Source organism: Rana temporaria, chromosome 7, assembly GCF_905171775.1.
Source record: "Rana temporaria chromosome 7, aRanTem1.1, whole genome shotgun sequence".
NCBI classification, from domain to species: Eukaryota; Metazoa; Chordata; class Amphibia; order Anura; family Ranidae; genus Rana; species Rana temporaria.
In genome coordinates this window covers 179,424,034-179,451,079 of record NC_053495.1, presented here as the reverse complement: position 1 = coordinate 179,451,079, position 27,046 = coordinate 179,424,034, and the positions used below count along the sequence as shown (strand labels likewise).

Sequence of the window (27,046 nt, the reverse complement as noted above, 5' to 3'; positions counted from 1 at the left end):
TCTTGATGAGAGAGGCAACGGGATATCCAAGGCCTGTGGCCTTCTGCTCCATGCTGACAGGATGGCTGCCTGCAGGATGCGAGTGTGGCTCTGGGCGTATGGCACCGCCTCGAAAGTAGCCACCATCTTGCCTAGTAATCTCATACATAGGCGAATAGTCGGTTCTTTCTTGCTTAGAACCAGTAGGATTAATTCCTTGATGGCTTTGACCTTCCTCAGAGGTAGGAACACCCCTTGTTGTTCCGTGTCTAATCTCATGCCGAGATATTCCAACTGCCTTGTGGGCTGGAATGCTGACTTTTCTCGATTTAGGACCCAGCCGAACCTCTCGAGGTATTGGACCGTGAGGGCCACTGCTCGTTCCAAGCCGGGAGACGAGTGGTCTATGACTAGGAGGTCGTCCAGGTATGCTAGGATCGTGACCCCTTGGATCCTTAGCTTGGCTAGGATTGGAGCTAGAACCTTCGTGAACACCCGGGGGGCCGTAGCCAACCCGAAGGGAAGCGCCACGAATTGGAAATGACGCGAAGCCACCATAAAGCGTAGATATCTTTGATGTGGCTGATAAATTGGAACATGAAGGTAGGCATCCTTTATGTCTATGGACGCCATGAAGTCGTCTTTTTGGAGTGTGGCAGCTGCTGACCGCACGGATTCCATCCGAAATGAGCGGACTTTTAAGTATGCATTTACCATCTTTAGGTCCAAAATTGGCCTGACATCTCCATTGGGCTTTAGGATGATGAATAGGTTGGAGTAGAAACCCAGCCCCTGTTCCAGGACTGGTACCTCTACTATTACTTCCTGGGAAAGTAGATGATCTAGAGCCGACCTTAATGCGGCTCTTTTCTCCAGATCGTTTGGAATCCTCGACTCCTGGAAATGAGGAGGAGGAAACCTTAGGAATTCTAGCTTGTAGCCTGTGGCCACGGAAGACCGTACCCACTCGTCGGGAATGCTGGCTTCCCAAATCTCCGAAAAGAGTCGCAGCCTTCCCCCCACCTTCGTGGGTGGGGGCGCCCCTTCATGAGGTAGACTTGGGGGCTGGTTTTGCTGGCTTGCGAAACCACTGCCTCTTGCCCCTAACGGCCTGTCCTCGTGATCTGCTGTTGAAGCCGAAGTTTGTTCTTGCAGGAGGCCGTCGATACTGCTTGGCATTAGAGGGCCCCTGCCCAGGGGAGGACTGTCGTTTAAACGCAGGTCCCTGAACCCTTTTCTTAGTTGGCAAGAGAGTACTCTTGCCGCTTGAAATGGTCTGAATGTATTTATCTAAGTCCTCTCCGAAGAGCCGTCCTCCATGGAAGGGAAACCCTGCCAGGAGCTTCTTGCATGGGGGCTCAGCCTCCCAGCTTTTTAACCATAAGAGTCTTCTCATATGGATAAGGGATAATGATAAACGTGACGCTTGTTGGATAGAATCCTTGATTGCGTCTACCGTAAAACATATGGCCTTAGGGACATCCGAAAATTCTTCTGCCTGCTCGGCAGGAATAAGTTCAAGCATTTGCTTAAATTGATCCGATAAAGCTTGAGCGACTCCAATCGCAGCCACGGCTGGCTGTACTACTGCCCCTGCAGAAGTGAAGGAGTTCTTAAGTAGGGCTTCCAAGCGTCTATCAACTGGATCTTTGAAAACCTGTACGTTTTCTACAGGACATGTTAACGATTTGTTAACACATGAGATGGCTGCGTCTACTGCAGGAGAAGCCCATCTCTTGGAAAACTTTTCTTCCATAGGATATAAGACAGAAAATTTCTTAGGTGGAAAGAAAACCTTGTCTGGTTTGTTCCACTCTTGGAACAAGACTTCCTCCAATAGAGGATGGATCGGAAACACAGCACTGCTTTGAGGCGCCCTCAGTGAGCCCAAAGCTGAAACCGTCGATACCTGGAGATCTGGTACAGGCAGGTTAAATGCCTTATGGACCAAGTCCGTCAAGCCCTGAATCCACCAGCTCTCCCTCAGGGAGACTGCCCCAGACTCCTCTGTATCCGGATCTTCGATCCCTGAACCTACTTGGTCTCTGTCCAAGAGGTCCAATTCCCCAGAGGAAAGGACCTCCTCTTCCGAGGGTCCGCGCACGGGTGACGGAGATCTATTCCGCTTACTACCCCGCATGGCTGCGGCTATCATTTCTCCCATGCTTCTCCGCATCTCATTTAAAGAGGCGAGTAACACCTCCTCCGTGACCACCTTAGGGTTGGGTTGACTCGCGTCAGCTCTAGCCCCAGACCCCGATGGCCCAAAGGCTCCCTGTGGGGAAAGCAGCGGCATAGCTCTATCCGAGACCTCAGATTCTGCGGGGGAATCCCCACCTTTTGTACCCTCTGATCTTGATGCCATGGTACAATACCGAGGTACACCTGCTACTTATTGGTACCTGGGACTTATAATAGTTAAATGCCCAAACACCTGTTTGGGGAATAAAAAATGTTTCCTCTACCCTAGATGACACTTTTTTTTTTTTTTTTTTTTCAAAGAAAAACTTCTCTTCTTTTTTTTTTTTTTTTTTTCAATCTAGGCAAGAAAAAACATTCTATCCCCCTGAGTAGTATTGCCAAAGAAAAGACTATGAGATGGAAAAGAAAACCAGCCTATTCCTAGGCTAAACCACAATCTTCTGAAGACTGTAGTATTCTTTCTGGCCACTGTGTGTCCTCAGCGCCCCGTGCTTCACTCCAGTCCTTCCTCCCTTAAGCCAGAGAAATGAATGAGCTGTGGCATCTAAGGAAGGGCCGCCCCTTCCTTTAAACCACTGACCCGCCCTTCCCCCCCAGCTAAAACGGCGCCAAATGCGTCTATAACACGTGCACGCGCACCGCGCGCGCGCCCGCCGACGGGGGGGGGGGGTTGGGAGGAAGGGCCTCTCTGTTCCTGCAGCCGCAGGCCTGGAACACACGAGGAGGTCAGCGTTTTGCCTGCCTTGCAGGCATGAGGGAGAGGACTGGATAGAGCATCGCCTGGAGGCTTGCAGGTAAGCATAGCTCTCTGACACACACATACACTTGTACATAAAAGGCCCCACTCACAGCTTTTCCAACACTACCAGGGAGGTCACTTTTTATGGGGAAATATAACATATAGAGCCATCCTATCTTCATGATATGTGACTGGTTTGCCAGATGCAATGCATAACCTTAGGCATGTCCCCTGTGACCTCCCAGAAAAAACTTGCTAAGAGCCAAGCCCCGCAGGTTTTTCCCCTTACTTACCTGCTCCATGCCGCAGGACTTTGCCAAGCAAGAGGTCCAATCTTCCCCCATCTCCGTGGGGATGTCTAGACCTTCAGGCCCTGGGAACCTTCTTCTTCCATGAAGGATCCACTGTCCTGGGCCCATACAGCACCCTGGCAAACAGAAAACATTAGGCGCCCCAAAGGTTTTCTAAGTTCTGGGCCCAGGGTCCAGCTCTCTTAAAAAGAAAGCATTATGGGCTATACCCCAAGGGTTTGGGGTCCGGTTACTGACCACTTTAGCGCGCAGGCTTTTTTGGACAGAACCGGTAGCTCACCTAATCCCAAGGATGCGGAGGCAAGCTAAACCATGACTAACACCTAAGACACTGGCGTAAAAACTGAGGTACTCCTCCTATGGGAGGGGGTTATATAGGGAGGGGCATTTCCTGTTTGAAGATTGCCAGTGTCTACACCTGAAGGTACTCCATATAACCCATATAGTAATGAATGCCGCTCTGTGTCCCGTGATGTAACGATAAAGAAAATGTAATCTACAGATAACAGTGTACTGTATGTGTAATGTGTTTTGTACTTTTTGGAATCTGCCACCGGAACAGTAATACATCAGGCGGAAGACACAGCGGGAGGACATCGCAGGATCCTGGGGACAAGGTAAGTAACCTGGACCAGAATACTGCGATGCGATCCCGAGTGTGGCTCGGGGGTTACCGCTTTTGGTAATGGAAATTAACCACAAGCCACACTCGGGAATACCGCTAGGGAGATTAATCCAGCCTCAATGTTACACAATGTTAATATTTCTTATTTTTTCCCTTTTTTCAAGTGACAATGACTACATTAAGGCAGTTTATCAGCTGGCCTACCAGGTCGATAACCGGTTCCGCAACTTCCTCTATCATAGTGACACCATTTATTACCTCAGCCCCCAGGGATTCCGCTTTCGAAAGGCACAAAGGATAGCACATCATCATACAGGTAAGATTTTGGATTTACTGTATGTGTTTTTCTATAAGTGTGTGTGTTTATGTAGCGCTATCCCCATAGGATTGGAGCCACTGGTTTTAACTGGTTCTTCCCCAAACAGTACAGAGAGTAGCGATCACACAGGCAACAATTCATTCACTCTGGTTCGATTACACAGTCTAGGGCATGTCCTTTTTTTTAACTATTGCTTGCAGAACAGGAGAGGGGTATGAGGCATATGGGACACTCCAAATGCTTAAAAACTGTTGACAAATGACTCCTTACTCTCAATAAAGACAGTGCAATCTAGCTCTTAGGCTGCATTCACACCTGAGCGTTTTGTCGCCTGAAGCGCAATGCCCCAAAACGCTAGAGGGGAAAAAATACATTATTCTCTATGGAGATGGTTCACATCTCCACTACAAAACGCCTGACGCCGAACGCCTGAAGCCCAAACAAGTTCTGGACCCTTTTTTGTCGCTCGAATTTGGGCGTTTTACATTGGTGACCCTAGACCTGTAAAAAATCGCGGTAAAAAACGCTGCGTTTTGTCGCAGCAAATCGTGGAAAAAAATGCAGCGTTTTGTCGCAGCAAATCGCGGTAAAAAACGCTGCAAAACTATACGCTCAGGTGTGAATGCAGCCTTACAGCTGGTGATCATGAGTCTGCAGAACAGTTAAAGCCTCATAGCTGGCGACCATGAGGTAGCTCCAGAATAGTTAGAATCTGACAGCAGGGGATCATGGGAATAATTACAGAACAGTTGAAGTCTCTACTCACAAATCCCAGAAGAGACATCTTCTTAGGTGTGATCCACTAATAGCAAAGCTCTGCAGTTAGTCCAGGAATGCCTTAAGGGCAAGCAGCCCACTGAAGCTCACTGATTCATCCATCCCTCATGGGGAAAAAGAGCATGCTTCAGGCTGTTTACCTTCTCCCTAGGGATGAGCTTCGAGTTCGAGTCGAACTCATGTTCGACTCAAACATTGCCTGTTCGCCTGTTCGGCGAACAACGAACAATTTGGGGTGTTCACGGCAAATTCGAAAAGCCGCAGAAACACCCTGTTAAAGTCTATGGGAGAAATCTAAAGTGCTAATTTTAAAGGCTAATATGCAAGTTATTGCCCTAAAAAGTGTTTTGGGACCTGGGTCCTGCACCTGGGGACATGTATCAATGCCCAAAAAAGTTTTAAAAACTAACGTTTTTTCGGGAGCAGTGAATTTAATAATGCTTAAAGTGAAACAATAAAAGTGAAATATTCCTTTAAATTTTGTACCTGGGGGGTGTAAAGTAAGCATGTGAAATAGCGCATGTTTCCCGCACTTAGAACTGTCTCTGCACAAAGTGTCATTTCTGAAGGAAAAAAAGTCATTTAAAACTGGACTCGCAGCTATAATGAATTGTCGGCTCCCGGCAATTCAGAGAGAATTCATTCATAAAAAAAAAAAAAAAAACGTGGGGTCCCACCAAATTCTATTACCAGGCACTTCAGGTCTGTTTTTGAACCCCGCCGTCAATTTAAAAAAAAATGACGTGGGGTTCCCCCCAAATCTCAATTTCAGGTCTGGTGTGGATTTTAAGAGGAACTCCACCCCAAATAAAAAAAAAATGGTGTGGAGTTCCCCAAAAAATCCACACCAGACCCCTTATCCGAGCACGTAACCTGACGGGGTGCAGAAAAGAGGGGGGGACAGAGAGCGCCCCCCCCCTCTCCTGAACCGTAACAAGGCCACATGCCCTTAACATGAGGAGGATGTCCCCATGTTGATGGGGACAAGGGCCTCATCCCCACAACCCTGGCCGGTGGTTGTGGGGGTCTGCAGGTAGGGGGCTTATCAGAATCTGGAAGATCCCTTTAACAAAGGGGACCCCCAGATCCTGCCCTCCCTATGTGAATTGGTAATGGGGTACATTGTACCCCTACCATTTCACGAAGAAAGTGTAAATAGTTGTAAAAAACACACACGGTGGAAAAAAGTCCTTTATTAAAAATAAAAAATAAATCCAGCGGTGGTAATCCACTCGGTCCCGGCTTCCCACTCCAACGTTGTCGGTATCCAGCGACGGGGGATCTCCTCTCCGGTCCAGCGATGAGAAGATCGTCCGGGATCCAGAGCGCAGCATCGCCGGCCACCTGTCTCCACCGGAGACAGCCCGGTGAATGACGCTGCTGAATCTGTGACATTTCTTTTATAGGTGAGGCAGGGCCACCAGTCACGTGACCCCGTCCCCCTCTAACGCACCCTCTGCTACGTCAATGGGGAAGTCCAGGCTTCCCCCTCGTGTCAGAGGGGGCGGGGTCACGTGACGGGGTGGCCCCGCCTCACCTATAAAAGAAATGTCACAGCTTCAGCAGTGTCATTCGCCGGGCTGTCTCCGATGCTGCGCTCTGGATCCCGGATGATCTTCTCATCGCTGGACCGGAGAGATGATCACCCGTCGCTGGATACCGACAACGTTGGAGCGGGGAGCCGGGACTGAGTGGATTACCACCGCTGTTTTTTTTTTTTTTTTTAATAAAGGACTTTTTTCCACGGTGTGTGTAATTTTACAACTATTTACACTTCCTTCGTGAAATGGTAGGGGTACAATGTATCCCATTACCAATTCACATAGAGGGGGGGCAGGATCTGGGGGTCCCCTTTGTTAAAGGGGTCTTCAAGATTCTAATAAGCCCCCCGCCCTCAGACCCCCACAACCACTTGCCAGGGTTGTGGGGATGAGGCCCTTGTCCCCATCAACATGGGGACATCCTCCCCATGTTGAGGGCATGTGGCCTGGTACGGTTTAGGAGAGGGGGGCCGCTCTCCGTCCCCCCTTTTTTCTGCGGCCGGTCAGGTTACGTGCTCGGATAAGGGGTCTGGTGTGGATTTTTGGGGGAACTCCACGCCATTTTTTTTTTATTTGGGGTGAAGTTCCCCTTAAAATCCACACCAGACCTGAAGGGTCTGGAATGGATATTTGGGGGGAACCCCACGTCATTTTTTTTTTAAATTGACGGCGGGGTTCCCCTTAATGTCCATACCAGACCTGAAGGGCCTGTTAATTGAATTTGGGGGGACCCCACGTTTTTTTTTTTATGAATGAATTCTCTCTGAATTGCCAGGAGACGACAATTCATTATAGCCGCGAGTCCAGTTTAAATTACTTTTTTTTTCTTTCAGAAATGACACTTTGTGCAGAGACAGTTCTAAGTACGGGAAACATGCGCTATTTCACATGCTTACTTTACCCCCCCCCCCCCCACTAGGTACGAAATTTATATTTCACTTTTATTGTTTCACTTTAAGCATTTAAACGTCCGTTTTTAAAACTTTTTTTGCATTGATACATGTCCCCTGGTGCAGGACCCGGGTCCCCAAACCCTTTTTGGACAATAACTTGCATATTAGCCTTTAAAATTAGCACTTTAGATTCCAAACGTTCGAGTCCCATAAACTTTAACGGGGTTCTAAAGTTCACAAGAACATTTGGTGTGTTCGCAGGTTCTGGTGCGAACCGAACAGGGGGATGTTCGGCTTATTCCCTACTCCTCCCTGATCACCTTCTGGTTGCACCTCCCCAGAAATTGGCCAAGGCATAATAAATATACAGGCTAGTCATTTGCATTTCCCTCCCTATGCTCTGGAAACTTCTCCCAGAGGCAACCCGGAAACAATCTATTTCCTAGACTGTGAAATCACGATCAGACCAAGGCAAATGATCACTGTTCCTCAGATTACAGGGCAAGCCAAAAACGAAATTTACCTACCCATTCACACCTAGGCGTTTTGTCGCCTGTAGCGCGACGCTCACAAACGCCAGAGGGACCAAAATACATGAAAGTCTATGGGGATGGTTCACATCTGAACGCTGATGCGCCTGACGCCCATCGCCTGGAGCCAAAAAAAGTTCCGGACCCTTTTTTGTCGCGCGTATCGGGCGGTTTGGGCGTATTTGAGCGTTTCCATTTCCCATAGAAAGTAATGGAAACGCTCGATTCAAGCGACTTGCGCGACAACGGGCGTTTGCTACGGGCGTTTCGTCGCTTTAATCAATAGAACTTGTCGCCCATGCAGAAGATTAAAAAAATCTACCAACATAGCAACAAGTGATGAAAAGATGATAGTTTTTCCTATTGGCTAAAATAAAAAACGTCAAAGTACAAAAACGTCGGACAACGCTGTATGCAAACGCGCAAATAAGCATGAATACGCGCGACAAAACGCCGGAAAAAAACGCCGAAAAAAACGCCGAACGACCGACGCTCAGGTGTGAATGCAGCCTTAAACATGATGTATCTGAGGAGGCCTGTGTTGGAGTAAAGATAAGAAATACTGCCTGCACAGTTGCACGGGGCATAAAGTACTACAGGGGCCATTGGAGGTGCATAGGTGGCTTTGTGGACAAAATGAGATGTATAGCCGTTTAAGACAAGGTATGGGACTGGCTCTATTGGTGCTGGTAACATTAAATTGTATCAAGCTGGTAAAGACGATAGGGTCGTTGCCGGGATGAAGTTGGTCTTGTGTGGTAAAATATGGTAGGGAACAGAGATAAACACTTGCATGTTTATCTATCTATAGATTAGTGAAACTAACATTTTTCTTTGCATTCTAGATAAAGTAATCAAAAACAGAAAAGAACTGCTAAAATGTGAGAAGGAATTGGACAAAATCAGCCAAAAAAGACATCTGGATTTTCTTGATATTCTACTGTGTGCAAAGGTCAGATGTTAGAAGTAGTGTGAATGTTAGGCCTCGTACACACGATAGGTTAAGAGGACAACGGTCTGATGGACTGTTTTCATCGGTCAAAACCGATCGTGTGTGGGCCCCATAGGTTATTTAACCATAGGTTAAAAAAAAGCCAACTTGCTTTAAAATTAACCTATGGATTCCTAACCGATAGGTCAAAACCGATCGTTAGTAGGCACGACCATCGGTTAAAAATCCAAAAACGGCCGTGTGTATGCGGCATTGATCCAAAAAACTGTCTTAGATTCTGATTGGATCTTGAAGAAGTAACAGCATCTGTTGTGCTTTACCCTTGTTTTCAAGCTCCCTGGGTTAGATTGCCAGCACTGGGCAGTTGTTCTAATTGGCTTAAATGGCTGCCCCTTCTTCTGTTTAATGTGAAATAAAATAATTTTTGTGTTTTATAAAATAAAAAAAATCATTGTTGACAACTTTATAGTTCTGCACCAACATTGATGTGCCTTGTACTAAGAAACAAGTACATTTATTATAGGCCTAAAGTGGATGTAAACCCGATTTTTTTTTTTTTTTGATGTCACAATGTACAGTAAAGGATTTCCTAAAATCTGTGCCCAGTCTTGCCACACAGAGTAAATCGAGCTCTAAGCAATCCTCTTTTATTGTTCAGTGAAATAAAACGGACTTACAGATAAAAACGTTAGTCCGTTCCGCCCCCTTGCTGTGAGTGACAGGTTATTTACATATCTCATGCACTAGCCTGGAGACAGGCATTATTTTTTATTTCCCACCCCCACTCCTTTTCTGTAACTGTGGTTACTTTTCTGGATTTTGACTGGATGTTAGTGATCATAGCTGAATTTAGTGTAAGGAATACATAGGAAAAAATGCATGTTGACAAGGGGAGTGTAGAGGTGGGCAGGGAGTCTACTGACATCACGACTCCACCCACTGAGCTCCAGACAACAGATCCACCCACAGAATCTGCAGTCTTTAAGTTCTTATAACAGACAGAGGGGAGACATTTGACAGGTAAGGATACATGCAGGAGGCGTGAAGAACTTATAGATCAGCACTATGGTAGTAGTTTAGAAAGGATGAGAGTGGGTTTACATCCACTTTAATTCCTTTCCTGGAAAGGTACATTAATGGATAGAAACAGATGTAAATGCATATAGATAAAGTAAAAAAATAAAAATGTAAATGTGTTAAATACAGTTTTTAGCCATCTTGCAAGATGCTTCTCCATGCTAAGTAAGAGTTAGAAGCTCAAATGTAAATAAATGATGGCTGTGTGTTTTTAGGATGAGAACGGCCAGAGTTTGTCTGATAAGGACCTACGTGCAGAGGTGGACACCTTCATGTTTGAAGGACACGATACAACAGCCAGTGGGCTCTCCTGGATATTCTACTGTATGGCCAAATATCCAGAACACCAAGACAAATGTCGGGAGGAGATCAGTGAGGTCCTGGGAGATCGGGACACCATGGAATGGTAAATAAATGATATTTTTTACTTTTCTTACTTTAAACTGATGGACTACAGTTATATTTAGGGAAACTGATTATAAGAGAAACATGAAGGCCACCATGACTGACCACTTTTAAGTCTCTGAACTCCTAACAGATACTGTGCATCCGGAAAGTATTCACAGCACTTAATGGGGTTGTAAAGGTAATTTTTTTTTTCCTAAATAGCTTCCTTTACCTTAGTGCAGTCCTCCATCACTTACCTCATCCTTCCATACAGGGCACTTATACACCCTCCCGCCCAGACCAATTTTCAGCTTCATCTTCAAAGGTGGGAACCCAGTCACTCACTGGGTCCCCGTCGCTGTTCAGATGCTCCGAGTCAGCATGGTCCCGGAACCAGGAAAACCGCGTGGCACGCACACCCCAGCCAGGTAGGCCATAACGCCGGGGCACCGTGATGTGGTCACCCTAAAGGTGGGTGCCACACTGGACGAGGAAAAAAAAGGACCAATGGCGTCTGCCTCATAAATACCCCTCACCAGCATGCACAGCGAGGTCAAACTCTCCTGATTGGCTGCTGGGTAAGAGCACCCAAACCTTGACTCCACTGCTGCCACCTGTAGCACCGGGGCTGGAAGAACACCCCAGTACAACAGAATAAGCCCACAGCACAGCCAAGCTGAGACAGAGACCCTATCTTAACAACAATTTTGGATCAGAGTTTAACTACACTCTGATCCACCCTTAAATTTAAATAGTCGTACGGCCGTCGGGAAGTGGTTAAAATGTGTCAAAAGTGTCTGATATGTCCGTTGCAATGTCACAGTCACAATAAAAATTTCAGATCGCCGCCATTACTAGTAAAAAAAAAAAAAATGCAATAAATCCATGGCCTATTTTGTAGACGCTATAACGTTTGCGCAAACCAATTAATATACGCTTATTGCGATTTTTTTTTTTAACCAAAAATATGTAGAAGAATGCGTATCAGCCTAAACTGAAGAAAGTTTTTTTATAGATTTTTGGGGGATATTTATTATAGCAAAAAGTTAAAAATATAAAAAAAAAATTCAAAATGGTTGCTCTACTTTTATTTATAGCGCAAACAATTTTGTTTGGGTGCCACGTCGCACGACCGCGCAATTGTCAGTTAAAGCGACGCAGTGCTGAATCGCAAAAAGTGCTCTGCTAAAAAAGGGGGTAAATTCTTCCGGGGCTGAAGTGGTTAATGAATACCAATAGGAATCTAGAGACATCCTTGATGAAAACCTGCTAAAGAGCACTATGGACCTCAGACTGGGGCGACGTTTAATCTTTCAACAGGGCAATGACCCGAAGCACACAGCCAAGGTAACAAAGGAGTGGCTACGGGACAACTCTGTGAATGTCTATGAGTGGCCCAGCCACAGCCCAGACTTGAACCCGATTGAACATCTCTTGAGAAACATTTTTGCATCCCACTCTTTGGACTTTTGTCGTCAATGCGGTCAAAAACAAACATCAATTTCATCCTACTAATGAAATTAGAAAAAACTATTGAACTTTCTTAGAATCTTCTTTTTCACTAAGAATTGTTGCTTGAAATTCTTCCCATCTATGGCCAGCTTAAAGTGTTACTAAACCCACAACAGTAAAATCAGTGGCCTGGATTCAAGAAGCAATTGCGCCTGTGTAACCATAAGTTACACAGCGCAATTGCTTACTTGCCCCGGCGTAACGAATGCTCCTGATTCAGGAACGTCGTTACGTCGACTGCAGCCTAAGATATGCGCGGCATAAGGCTCTTATGCCCGCATATCTTAGGCTGCATTCTTGCGATGGCCGCTAGGTGGTGTTCCCGTTGTGCTCAGCGTATAGTATGCAAATTGCATACTAACGCCGATTCACAACGTTGCGTGAGCCCTGCGTACGCAATTTACGTTGCTTCCATACGGCGGTTTTCGCGTAAGGGGCAGCCAATGTTACGTATACCCGTCGTTCCCGCGTCGCGAAATTTGAAATTTACGTAGTTTGCGCAAGTGAATCGTGAATGACGCTGGACGCCATTCACGTTCACTTTGAAGCAAATGACGTCCTTGCGACATCATTTGCCGCAATGCACGTCGGGAAAGTTTCCCGACGGAGCATGCGCTCTACGCTCGGCGCGGGAACGCGCCTAATTTAAATGATTCCCGCCCCCTACAGGATCATTTAAATTGCGCGCGCTTACGCCGGGCATTTTGCCGGCGCGCCCACGCAATTTACGGAGCTACTGCTCCGTGAATCAAGGGCAGCGCAGTAAATTTGCGGGGGCGCAGGGCAAAAACGTTACCCTGCGCCTCCGTAAAAAATGCGCAAATCTATTTGAATCTGGGCCAGTCTGTATATGGAGTAAAGCATGCCTGTTATACTCACTGTGGAACCTAAGAGGTCAATCCTCTGCCTTGTGTAAAAAAAATCTATTTGAGCCTGTCTTCTCTGATCCTCCCCTTCTTACACAGTCCCCAAACCATCTTCTGATAGAACAGACCCTTGGGGGCAAGCTGCACATGCTCAATTTGGTGTGTATTGCTGGAGTGTTTTTTTCTTTTTTTCTTGGGAGAGTGTGTGTGTGTTCAGCACAGGGCCAATCAGCACTGTCCAGACAGAGGGTCAGGGGTCCTTCAGCCTCAAAGGACAGTCACGGGAGAATGAAAACTCCTCCCAAAAGCTTTAACTAGTGCTCTGTTGGACACTGATAGAAGTCACAAGACGGCTCTAACTGCTGATGAGAAAAGATATTTAGGCGTTTATATTTAATAAAACTATTGCATTTCCATGTTCTGTGTACTGTGGAAGACCATATATAGTGAATGCAGGCTCCTGGGTTTGGTAACACTTTAACTGTTACATTTCTGTCAAGTCTGCACATTAACCACTTTAGTACCGCTATATAGCCAAAAGACAACTACAGTGCGGTACTGTAGTTCTGGGAGGGTGCCCATAGGCATCCTCCCAGAACCCTGCCCCCACGCAACCCATGGGCTGTGCATCGTGCACGCTCTGTGACTGCTGTGTCCTGTACTATGATCGGGGTAAAGGGCAAATCACAGCGGCCCTTTACCATGTGATCAGCTGTGTCCAATCACAGCTGATCACATGTAAACAGACTTGCTGGTTATCGGCATTCCTTTCCTTATGCGCTGTGGCTGTATGAGAAAAGGAGTGCCGATAACCGACAAAACTGTCAGCATGCTGTTTACACTGATAATCAGTGCCCTGATCATTAGTGCAGCCTCATCAGTGCCGCCTTACCAGTGCCCATCCTTGCAGCCTAATCAGTGCCCACCAGCGCCAATTACAGCGGCCCTTTAGCATGTGATCAGCTGTGTCCAATCACAGCTGATCACATATAAATAGAATTGCTGTTTTTTGGCATTCCTTTCCTCATGCGCTGTGCCAGTGTGAGAAAAGGAGTGCCGGTAACTGACTAAACTGTCAGCACACTATTTACACTGATAATCAGTGCCCTGATCATTAGTGCAGCCCCATCAGTGCCCATCAGTGCTTCCTCATTAGTGCCCATCCTTGCAGCCTCATCAGTGCCTATCAGTGCATCTTACCAATGGCCATCAGTGCAGTCTCATCAGTAGAAAAATTACTTATTTGCTAACTTTTATTATATAAACTAAGAACCCCCCCCCCTTTTTTTTTTTGTTTCATTTGCATTTTTTTTTTTTGTTTTGTTTTGTACAGCAAAAAATAGACCCAGCTATGATTAAATGCCAACAAAAGAAAGCTCTATCTGTCTAAAAAAAAATGATAAAAATGTAATTTAGGTACAGTGTTGCATGACCGCGCATTGTCATTCAAAGTGTGACAGCGCTGAAAGATGAAAATTTCCCAGGGCAGGAAGGGGGTGAAAGTGTCCTGTATTGAAGTGGTTAAATGATTAATTTTTACATAAACTTATATAGTATGGGATAGATTCACATACCTTTAGGCGGACGTAGCGTATCTCCTATACGCTACGCCGCCGTAACTTTGAGAGGCGAGTATGGTATTCTCAAAGATTTTGCGCCCGAAGTTACATTGGCGTAGCGTATTAGGGCCGGCGTAAGCCCGCCTAATTCAAATGTTGAAGCTGTGGGCGTGTTTTATGTATATTAAGTGTGACCCCACGTAAATGAAGTTTCGTTCGAACGGCGCATGCACCGTCCGTGGACGTATCCCAGTGCGCATGCTCCAAATGACGTCAGCAAATCGTCAATGCTTTCGACGTGAATGTAACTTACGGCCAGCCCCATTCACGGACGAGTTACGCAAATGACCTAAAACTTGAAAACTTTTATGCGGTTCCGACGTCCATACTTAACATCGGCTGCGCCATCTTTTTGGTGGTTTATCTTTACGCCTGAAAACCCCTCACGTAAACGGCGTATCTTTACTGCGACGGCCGGGCGTATGTTCGTGAATAGGCGTATCTAGCTGATTTACATATTCTAGGCGTTAATCAGCGTACACGCCCCTAGCGGCCAGCGTAAATATGCAGTTAAGATACGACGGCGTAGGAGACTTACGCCGGTCGTATCTTAGCAATATTTAAGCGTATCTCAGTTTGAGAATGCGCTTAAATATACAACGGCGGGGATTCGGACTTACGACGGCGTATCTACTGATACGCCCGTCGTAAGTCTACCTGAATCTGGCCCTATGTGTTTTTAGAAAGGTATTAGTGAAGCATAAAGAGAAATTGATGCCTAATATGTGTTGGTTGTTTCTAGAGATTGATCTACATTTACTTTGTTCATTTTGTACTAGGGACGACATTGGAAAGATACCTTACACAACTATGTGCATTAAGGAATGTTTGCGTCTTTATCCTCCTGTTCCCGGTATTGCAAGGAGGCTGACCAAACCAATTACTTTCTGTGATGGGCGGAGCCTTCCAGAAGGTAAGTTTATCATTTTTGCATCCTCAGGCTAGGATGTAGAAGTACAAACAGGAATAACTACTGTATATGTGAAACAGCCCTACAGCACAGTTTTGTACAGGGCAGCCATCACAAATTTTGGAGCCCCTTACACAACTTTAGGCAGGGCCCCCCTGGAGCAGAGAACCGGGGGGGGGGGGGGGCCCTCCTCTTTCCTGCCACAAGATGATAAGCGGGGGGGATTTGTGGTAACAAAAGTGTCATCTCTTCTCTTCTCTCTCCTGCCACGAGTTGCTAAAGTCAGACTAAATAAATAAATAAAAAGGGGGGGGGACGCACCCCTGCCGTGAGTTTCTAAAGGTGGGGGGGCAGACGGAAATAAAATAAAATGGGGGGGCCCTACCACAAGTTTCTAAAGGTGGGGGGGGGGTCAAACGAAAATGCCTGTACCCCCCTGATGGCGGCCCTGGTTTTGTAGCACATACACCACTGGGATAATGGATTCAACTCCCACTTGGGACACTATCTGCATGAAGTTTGTGTGTTCTTCCACTATTTATATAAGGTTTTTCTGGAGGCTTATACCGCGTACAAACGACGTTTTTTTAACCCGATTATTGTTAAACCGGCCTTGCCTACACACGACCATGAAAAAAAAATGCTCTAGCAAAGCGCGGTGACGTACAACACGTACAACGGCACTATAAAGGGGAAGTTCCATTCGGATGGCGCCACCCTTGGGGCTGCTTTTGCTGATTTTATGTTAGTAAAAGACGTAAGTTTGGTGCTGCCTCGGCCGGGGGGAGGGTAGGAGTTTTGCCTTTTGGCAAGTCATTTTGTTGTGTCCGACCCACTAGTCCTGTGACATAAAAGGGACCATGGCCTAGAGCCCAGGATTCATCAATGCGTGTGGAACCAGAAGGATGCTGTTTATCACTATAGGAATGCCAAGCTATCGGAACCTGGGATTGATCCCAAAGACACTAGTGCTGGGATGTGCCGCATAAGGATTTACACTTGCCTGAGAGCCTTGGAAGGACCATGAACTCTGAAAAGCAAAATTTGTAGGTATGCCAGGGTAGCACTTTACTTGTAGTGTTCGGGGTCCAAGAAGTATCATGTCTTGCCTGTTGGACTGTGAAATTTTTATTTTTGCACTTTTACAAGGTAAAGCGTTTGAAACTCTGTCCCTGCCTGGTCTGAAGTTACTGAAAGGGGTGTATTGTAAGTAACCGGCACACATGGTTCACCGAGTGGGTCTTAAACACATTGGAGTATACAGGGAGTGCAGAATTAGTAGGCAAGTTGTATTTTTGAGGATTAATTTTATTATTGAACAACAACCATGTTCTCAATGAACCCAAAAAACTCATTAATATCAAAGCTGAATATTTTTGGAAGTAGTTTTTAGTTTGTTTTTAGTTTTAGCTATTTTAGGGGGATATCTGTGTGTGCAGGTGACTATTACAGTGCATAATTATTAGGCAACTTAACAAAAAAATATATATACCCATTTCAATTATTTATTTTTACCAGTGAAACCAATATAACATCTCAACATTCACAAATATACATTTCTGACATTCAAAAACAAAACAAAAACAAATCAGTGACCAATATAGCCACCTTTCTTTGCAAGGACACTCAAAAGCCTGCCATCCATGGATTCTGTCAGTGTTTTGATCTGTTCACCATCAACATTGCGTGCAGCAGCAACCACAGCCTCCCAGACACTGTTCAGAGAGGTGTACTGTTTTCACTCCTTGTAAATCTCACATTTGATGATGGACCACAGGTTCTCAATGGGGTTCAGATCAGATGAACAAGGAGGCCATGTCATTAGTTTTTCTTCTTTTATACCCTTTCTTGCCAGCCACGCTGTGGAGTACTTGGACGCGTGTGATGGAGCATTGTCCTGCATGAAAATCATGTTTTTCTTGAAGGATGCAGACTTCTTCCTGTACCACTGCTTGAAGAAGGTGTCTTCCAGAAACTGGCAGTAGGACTGGGAGTTGAGCTTGACTCCATCCTCAACCCGAAAAGGCCCCACAAGCTCATCTTTGATGATACCAGCCCAAACCAGTACTCCACCTCCACCTTGCTGGCGTCTGAGTCGGACTGGAGCTCTCTGCCCTTTACCAATCCAGCCACGGGCCCATCAAGACTCACTCTCATTTCATCAGTCCATAAAACGTTAGAAAAATCAGTCTTGAGATATTTCTTGGCCCAGTCTTGACGTTTCAGCTTGTGTGTCTTGTTCAGTGGTGGTCGTCTTTCAGCCTTTCTTACCTTGGCCATGTCTCTGAGTATTGCACACCTTGTGCTTTTGGGCACTCCAGTGATGTTGCAGCTCTGAAATATGGCCAAACTGGTGGCAAGTGGCATCTTGGCAGCTGCACGCTTGACTTTTCTCAGTTCATGGGCAGTTATTTTGCGCCTTGCTTTTTCCACACGCTTCTTGCGACCCTGTTGACTATTTTGAATGAAACGCTTGATTGTTCGATGATCACGCTTCAGAAGCTTTGCAATTTTAAGAGTGCTGCATCCCTCTGCAAGATATCTCACTATTTTTGACTTTTCTGAGCGTGTCAAGTCCTTCTTTTGACCCATTTTGCCAAAGGAAAGGAAGTTGCCTAATAATTATGCACACCTGATATAGGGTGTTGATGTCATTAGACCACACCCCTTCTCATTACACAGATGCACATCACCTAATATGCTTAATTGGTAGTAGGCTTTCGAGCCTATACAGCTTGGAGTAAGACAACATGCATAAAGAGGATGATGTGGTCAAAATACTCATTTGCCTAATAATTCTGCACTCCCTGTAAAGACATCCATGTGGATTGGAATAGTGTGAAGATACAAGTGGTTACCCAGAGTAACAGAAGTTTTACAGCAGCCTGTCAATTGCGTGTACCTGTCATAGGTGGCAAGGCCGCTAGCAGTAAGGGTGATGTTGTCGACAGTGGCGTAGCGTGGGGGGTGCAGGGGGTGCCGTGGCCCCGTGCGCGATATTTAGGGGGCGCAATTTCAAGCCAGTGTGTGTCACACTGGCTGCGTCCTCCTAAATTTAATTTCCTGTGTCCCCGGCCGCCCAAAGCTCCGGCCGCCATCTTTCAATGTCTGGCGCAAAGAGGCAGAGCGGGAGAGAGACGCACAACAAACAACCACTCAGCTACCCCTGTAGGCCTGTTATGCAAAGTCCCACTGGCCTACTCTGGCATTTACCATAAGTGTTGGTTTGCCTTAGGGAACATTTGGGCTTACATGAGCTTACGTCATTTGCTCAGTTCTGTTTTAATGAACATCAAAATGTATTTCATTCTTTCTAAAGCAGTGGCTATGATTAATGAATATTATGGAAAATGTTCACCTGCTATAGATATGTGTACTGGAACTTACTGTAGTCTCTTTACAGCAGCTATCTGGATCAGCACATCCTCAGCAACAGCTGAGACCATACCTGAACCCTGTTGGATCTAAAGCTAGGCTGAAATGTTATCTTTTGACACTGGGGTTCTGCTGTTTTGTGCTTTCCAGACCCTTGTTTACTGTTAGTTAGATGTAGAGAGCTAGCCAGGTCCAGAGCCATAGCACATCCTCTTGAGTGACCCAGTCTCTGAAGACTTATGCCGCGTACACAAGATCTGATTTTCCGTCGGAAAAACCTTGGATGGTTTTTCCGACGGAATTCCGCTCAAGCTTGGCTTGCATACACACGGTCACACATAAGTTCTCTGAACTTTCGACCGTCAAGAATGCGGTCTCTACATCTAACAAAGCAGTACCCAAAGGTGTAATTGCATTCAACTAGGCAGATAGAGAGAAGGATTTGGACATGATCAAGAAAATAGGTCAGGGCACACCAAGTGATTCTACAGAGACTGGGTCACAAAAGAGGTTGAGACACAGCTGTGGACTTGGATAACTGACTGTGGCAACCTAACACAGTACACAGATGTAGCGATGATAGTAGCGATGCACCGATACCAAGTAACCCGGCGCCCATAGCCACCAAGTGTATGACTTGGCCCCGCCCATGATTTGATTGACAGCAGCGGGAGCCAATGGCTAAGCTGCTTTCAATCATCCAGTGAAGAGCCGAGTACAGCTCCTTAAAAGGAAAGCGGGATTGTGGCCGTAGAGATTCGGGTCTCAGGTAAGTAAAACAGTCGCTCAAGAGGGGGGGGGGGGGGGGGGCGGTGACTGCAAGGTGTTATTTTCACCTTAATGCATAGGATGCATTAAGGTGAAAAAAACACAAAGCTTTACAACCCCATTAAACCCTTTGCTCCTCCCATGGGCCTACTGATTCAAGCCATGTCTCTGCAGTTCCTGTTTACCAGATTATTGTGCTCTCTCCAGCCTATATCTTGCTCTTTTACATATATATATGCAGCTGTCCTTATCTCCACTGCCACTCCCGTCTGACCTTTAGGCTTGTTCCTCAACTAAAATTCTACTTGTCAAAGAGCAAAGTGCACAGAATACGTGTAGTGGAAATCAATATGCAACTCACATAAAGTAAGACGAAGCATGCATATCATATCATAAAAGGACACATAGCACGAGTTCCATGCATGTTTCTTCCCATACTTGGTGATCGCCTTAGATCTCATACTGTGGAGGGAGGGCTGGTCATATAAAGTAAAAGGCTATGTGCTGTTACAGGGCTGCCATGGCTTACCTGACCCCTGTCTAGAAATACTTATTGTCTGGCACACTGATTTAAGGGGGAACTCTGCAGAATCTGGGGTAACGGGGAACGCGGATGTAAGTGGGATCTCTGGACTCTGTGATAACCGGATACCCCCTCACATCAGAGGCCCCCCTACATTAAAGCGGGGGTTCTCCCTAAAAAAAAAAAAAATTCTAGCATGTCATTCAGCATAGTAGCGTGAGTTACAGTATGCCTTTATATTTTTTTTTGGCGCCGTACTCACTGTTTAATCGCGTAGTAAAGTTTCAGGGGAATGGGCGTTCCTATGCAGAGGGCTCGTGATTGACGGCCGGCTATGGCGCGTCACGCTTTTCACGGCTGGCTCTTCACGGCGCCTGCGCAGTCAGCTCCGATGTCTGTGCGCAGGCGCCGTATAGCAGCGTGAAGAGCCAAGACCTACTCCGGCTATTTTCGTGAAGCATGACGCGCCATAGCCGGCCGTCAATCAAGAGCCCTCTGCATAGGAACTCCCATTCCCCACGGGGAGTCGGAAACTTTACTACGCGATTAAACAGTGAGTACGGCGCCAAAAAATATATATAAAGGCATACTGTAGCTCGCGCTACTATGCTGAATGACATGCTAGAAAGTTGTTTTTTAGGGTGAAACACCGCTTTAAGGTGACCAGATTTTTAAAATGAAATCCGGGGACATATTTTTTCTTTACTAGTAATGGCAACAATCAGCGACTCTCTGCCCGTCGCTGCCCGCCTCACAGCCTCTCAAGTCTTTCTCTTCGGGCCCCGGCTACTACTGGATGGAGAGCGGAGGAAGATCAGGGAAGGCAAAGATATAGGCAGGTGGCTGGCCAGGATTTGAGCCAAGGCAGAAGAACATGCGAGCGAAGCTGAATGGGCATGCACCCGAAACTGAAGAAATATTCCCTCCGCTCCGACCAGCACATGATCACCAGAAAGGGGCACAGATAATGGGAAAAATACAACCCCCCTATGCTAGTAGGCACGGCGGAGCGGGGGTGTGTAATTCTAATTTTTTTATTTTAATTCTGCACTGACTGTCTTTGAAATTACCCTAGCCCCCTATTAAATCCAATCTGGGGACAAAACCAGGAACAGACTTGGTCCGGGGACAGTGTCCTTAATCAGGGGACTGTCCCCTGAAACTGGGGATGTCTGGTCACCCTACCCTACATCCCAGTCTGCAGAGATCCCCTTTGTGTCAGAGTCCCATCCCCCCCTTACAGTGTATATAAAGATGATGCCAGAGTCCACAGCATTCTTTAGATCAGATTTTCCAGTGTGAAGGGGAACTCTGTGGATTCCGATGTAAGGAGGGCTCTCTGGGAACTCTGAGGCCCCGTACACACGACCGAGTTTCTTGGCAGAATTCAGCCAGAAACTCGATCGGAGCTGGATTCTGCAGAGAAACTCGGCCGTGTGTACACTTTTCACCCGAGGAAGCCGACGAGGAACTCGTCGGGCCAAATAGAGAACATGTTCTCTATTTCCTCGTTGTTCAATGAGGAAAGTTGGCTCGCCGAGATCCTCGGCGGCATAAAACACAGAACTCGACGAGGAACTCGATGTGTTTGGCACGTCGAGTTCCTCGGACGTGTGTACACACCATCAGTCCAAAATCCGAGCGGGTCAGAACGCGGTGACGTAAAACACACGACGTGCTGAATAAAACGAAGTTCAATGCTTCCAAGCATGCGTCGACTTGATTCTGAGCATGCGCGGGTTTTGAACCGATGCTTTTCTGTACTAACCATCGGTTTGGTCCGATCGCCCAGCGGTCCAGCGGTTCAGTTTTGAAGCATGTTTAGAAATTTTGGACCGAAGGAAACCAGACCGATGGCCTATACACACGGTCGGTTTGGTCGGATGAAACTGAACTTCGGTTCATTCTCAGCGGACCAAACCGACCGTGTGTACGAGGCCTAAGGGGGGAACTGTGTTATAAGATGTAACGCTACTGACTCTGGAGTAAGGGGGTAATTAAAGCGCCTGACTTAAAGTTTTGTTAGCTGTTTTGTTGTTTTTGTTAAGGTTATCTAAAAGATGTGTTTCAAATATTTTGACAGGGGCGCAGTTTCAGTGCTTGCCATAGGCACCATTTTCACTAGATACGCCTCTGTAGGCGCTACAGTTAGGTTTATATAATGTTGGCATTGAAAATTTGGTGTTTTTATATCAGAGTAATAAAAATAACATTTGTTCTATCCTTTACAGGTTCACTGATTATCCTGAGCCTTTACTGCATAAACAGATCAACCATTTTCTGGAAAGACCCTGAGGTGATGTAATGAGCAATAATATTCTATTTTAACGCATTTCTCTTCATCTTCCAGAGCAGTAGGTTCACCAAAAGACTAGAGATGGGCGATTTTGGCCCCCCAAAAAATCTGCGTTTAAAAAAAAAAACCTCTATTCATGATTCGAATCGTGGTTTTTTTTCTTTCTGATGGACACCGCGCTGGTCCTAAGGAGCTGCGGTCAGGTGTTTTTAGGCGAGGCTGCGGCTTCGGCCTAGTCCGCCGCGGTCCTGGGAAAAGGCTGTGGACTAGGCCGAAGCCGCGGCCTTGCCTAAAAAATTCTGCCTGCAGCTCACCGCGATCCTGGGAAAAGGCCGTGGACTAGGCCGAAGCCGCGGCCTTGCCTAAAAAATTCTGCCTGCAGCTCACCGCAATCCTGGGAAAAGGGCGCAAGGTCATGGCTTCAGCCTAGTTTGCGGCGTCCGGCCTCGTGAGTGAGTGAGTGAGTGAGTAACTTGTATAGCGCAACAAATGCAAACTTAATCGCCTCAAGGCGCTTGACATCCAGAGTCGTACCGGTCCTTCAGAAGGCCTTTTCCCAGGATTGCGGCGAGCAATGACAAAAATTGAGTGACAAAAATTGGGATAAATCATAACCTGGCATCTATCAGGTTTCTAATGCTGTTTGTGTCCCTATTGGGTACATTTCCTCTCTCACTGTCACGGTGGCCTTAGGTTTTGCCCTATCTTATGGAGTTAAGAATTTCAATGTTCATTTAAGATATTATCAAGGTGCCTTACCCATTACTGCAAGATGATCTCTGAATATTTTGTGTCAATTAGGTGTTTGACCCACTACGGTTTTCTACAGAGAACACATCAGATAGAAACCCACATGCCTTCATTCCATTCTCTGCCGGCCCACGGTAAGGAAATATCATCTCGGTTATCCAACATGTTGTCATGAGATTCAGCCCCCAGTGGAACTGTACTCTGTAAAATGCTAGTCAGGTACAAAATAGGCTCCTTCAGTTGCACACAGGGATGCGTAAACTTTAGGGGAGCTGAAAGTTTATTTTTTTTTCATTGCCTGCAAATGTAATTTGTTTTTGCCTTTTTGACTTTTTTTCTTTGCAATATATATTTGTTTAATTACAAAGTAAAAACTATTTTACAGTACAAACAAAAAATGCGAAACACATTTTGTGACCAGATCAGTACTATGGCCATATATCATGGTTATTTTCCAATTAGGTACTGTGACAGGAAGTGGGTGTTGTCACAGACGGGAGATAAATTTCTGCCTTGTTTAGACAATACACCAATTGTTATTAGGTGTCGGCTGCAGAAGTAGCCAGAAAAGGTTTAAGGGCGTTGGAGAACTTCAGCTGTTCAGAATGAGGCAATTAAGGCCTCTATAAGTAATCCAGAGGATTACCACTGATTTGCTGCATCCTGAGGCTTTCTGAGTGAAGGAGAGCAGTAGCTGAAAGTCTTCTGAGGAGGTGAGGTGGTGATTGATTTTTCTGTGTGATAAAAATCAAAAAAGAGACTATTGTGGAAGGTAGACGCCCAAAGTGGCCAGGGTTTATTTTATGTTTGATTTTGTTTATGCTGTTTGGATGCTTGCACTTGTTTCCAGCAAGATGGAAGAATAAACCAAAATCTTTTTTTTCAACCGTCTTCGACTGCCTGTCTGTATAAATTCAGTGTGTGGTAAACCCATCCAGGGGGTCACACACCCCGCTACCGAGCTAACCCCTTACAGTACCAAATACAGTACAACATAGTCCAAGTGAGCAAGATGAATATTGATAGCCTGCAGGCAGAATTTTTTTTTAGATCAATGAGAAAAAAATGAATTCCATGTTCACTAGACTTCATGGACTCAAGATGTACAATTAACCACTTAAGCCCCGGACCATTTGGCTGGCCAAAGACCAGGCCACTTTTTGCGATTCGGCACTGTGGCGCTTTAACTGACAATTGCGCGGTAATGCGACGTGGCTCCCAAACAAAATTTACTTCCTTTTTCCCCCCACAAATAGAGCTTTCTTTTGGTGGTATTTGATCACCCCTGCGGTTTTTATTTTTTGCGCTATAAACAAAAATTGAGCGACAATTTTGAAAAAAATATATATTTTTTACTTTTTGCTATAATAAATATCCCTAAAAAATATATAAAAACATATTATTAGCTGGATTCAGGAAGAAGTGCCTAACGTTAGGCAGGCGTAGCGTATCTCATATACGCTACGCCGCCGTAAGTTAGAGAGGCAAGTGCTGTATTCAAAAAGCACTTGCGTCCTAGGTTACGGCGGCGTAGCGTAAATGTGCCGGCGTAAGCGCGCCTAATTCAAATTGTGAAGAGGTGGGCGTGTTTTATGCTAATGAATCGTGACCCGACGTGATTGACTTTTTGAACGAACGGTGCATGCGCCGTCCGTGGACGTATCCCAGTGCGCATGCTCCAAATTACGCCACAAAGACTTGGTTTTGATGTGAACGTAAATTACGCCCAGCCCCATTCACGGACGACTTACGCAAACAACGTAAAAATTTAAAAATTTTACGCGGTTCCGACGTCCATACTTAACATTGGCTGTGCCATCTTTTTGGTGGAATACCTTTAGGCCTGAAAACGCCTTACATAAACGGCGTATCTTTACTGCGACGGGCAAGCGTACGTTCGTGAATAGGCGTATCTCCCTGATTTACTCACTCTTTCCCCCAGCAGAGTGCATGCTGGGGGCTGAAGTCTGCTGCCTGTGGACAGCAATGGGGCCTACAAATCCTCCAGTACTATATGTCCCATGATGCACAGCTAGCCTCTTCTGATTGGCCCTGCACTGTCCCAATGGGGACAATAGCAATTTGGCAACAAGATGAGAGCCGCGCTCTGCTGACAGGAGAAGGGGGGGGGGGGGGCGAGCGGGGGAGATATGGGGGAGATATGCTGACATCCAGCAGCTCGCCTTCCCCTTGTCACAGCGCAGCCGCTTGTGTTCACTGGCGAACGGCACCACCTCCCCATAGCGACCTCTTTCTCGGCTCCTCAGCGTCTCTCCTTGCTCTCCTCCCTCCTCCTCTCCTGGCATCCTGGTTGCCAGGCGCCCGTCGGCTGCGAGGCGCATGCGTGAAGCGACGGCCTATGATTCCATGGATGGGCTTAGTAGGCGGAGAATGCCTCCTCCTCCCACCACCACTAGCGGCCGGCCCTGGATGTCCCTGCATGCAGCGCAGAACATCAGTGGCCGGCCCTGCATGTCGGAACCCGCGTTGGCGGCGGCGGCCGACCCTGCATATCCGAACCTGTGGCTGTGCATGTCCCCCCCCCCGGTCTACTGGGCAAACGCCGGTCTGCCCTACGGCCAGTCCGGGCCTGCTCTACACCATGCTGGCAGGGAACAGGCTTTTCTATTTAGGCTGTGGCTGCTTCTAAATAAAACAAACTGTAAAGCCCTGTACACACGATCGGATATCTGATGGAATCTAATCCGATGGATTTTTTCGTCAGATATCCGATGAAGCTGACTTTCATCAGTCAAAAATCCGATTGTGCCAAAACGCGGTGACGTACAACACTACGACGAGCCGAATAGTCCAATGCTGAATGAAGTTCAATGCTTCCAAGCGCGCGTCAACTTGATTCTGAGCATGCGTGGATTTTTGACCGATGGAGTTCCATACAGACGATCAGATTTTCTTATTTTTTTATCCATAGAATAATCCATAGGAAAAATGTAAAACATGTTGTTATTTCTTACACCAATGGAAATAAAACCGATGGGGCCCACACACGAACGGTTTGTCCAATGAAACCACTCCATCGGTCTGTTTTCAGAGGACAAACTGATTGTGTGTTCGCGGCTTAAGACTTTGCATTTCTTAAAATACAACAAAATATAAAAATTATACAAAGATATCAATTTTAATAAATAAATGCAAATATATGTAAATAAAAATAAAAAATAAAACACCTAAAAACGTAAACTTTGTATTGATGCACCTGGAATGTAATCAGCAGATTTTAAGGGAGAACATTGAGTTATAGAAATTAAACTGCAAATCTATATTTTGTTTTTTAGGAATTGCATCGGACAAACTTTTGCAATGAATGAAATGAAAGTAGCTTTGGCTTTGACATTGCAGAGGTTTCAGCTGCTTCCAGATCCAGAAAATGAGCCTGTTAAAATCTCTCAAGTAGTTCTTCGTTCTTTAAATGGGATTCATATAAAGCTGAAGAAGATTGAAAAGAACTGAATGGACAATACACCGGTCGATGGCAGCAGATAGGTTGATTGTTCATGATTGCCTGCAAAGCTAAAATTGATAAATCTAATGCCGCGTACACACAATCATTTTCCGGGTTCTAAAAAATTAAGTTTTTCAGGCTCTAGAAAAAAAAAATTTTTTTTTCAACTTGATCATTAAAACGTCCTTGCCTACACACGATCGTGAACAAAAAATGCTCTAGAAAAGCGCGGTGACGTACAACACGTATGACGGCACTATAAAGGGGAAATTCCATTTGGATGACGCCACCCTTTGGGCTGCTTTAGCTGATTTTGTGTTAGTAAAAGACGATTTGCGCTTTTCTGTCTGTTACAGCGTGATGAATGTGCTTACTCCATTACGAACGCTAGTTTTACCAGAACGAGCGCTCCCGTCTCATAACTTGCTTCTGAGCATGCGCAGATTTTTCACATTGTTAAAGCCTACACACGACCATTTTTTACAACCCGAAAAAAAACAACAACGTTAAAAACGTCGTTAAAAAATAGAGCATGTTCGAATTTTTTTTTTGCCCATTTTTTAGAACCAGAAAAATGCTCTGAAGCCCACACACGATTGTTTTTAATGACATAAAAAAAACGTAATTTTTTA

General features: G+C 45.9%; 1 protein-coding gene across 1 annotated transcript in view; it reads left to right on the top strand.

Annotated features, from left to right (window-relative positions):
* LOC120945950 (cytochrome P450 4B1-like) overlaps positions 1–26,563 on the top strand; it is a 44,671-nt gene extending 18,108 nt beyond the window's left edge. The window contains exons 6-12 of the mRNA XM_040360546.1: positions 4,021–4,172; positions 8,762–8,868; positions 10,161–10,351; positions 15,109–15,242; positions 22,137–22,201; positions 23,003–23,085; positions 26,248–26,563. Coding sequence (XP_040216480.1) covers positions 4,021–4,172; positions 8,762–8,868; positions 10,161–10,351; positions 15,109–15,242; positions 22,137–22,201; positions 23,003–23,085; positions 26,248–26,422 — 907 coding nt within the window. The 3' untranslated portion in view covers positions 26,423–26,563. The remainder of the gene's footprint in view (positions 1–4,020; positions 4,173–8,761; positions 8,869–10,160; positions 10,352–15,108; positions 15,243–22,136; positions 22,202–23,002; positions 23,086–26,247) is intronic.
* The last annotated feature ends 483 nt before the right edge of the window (positions 26,564–27,046 follow it).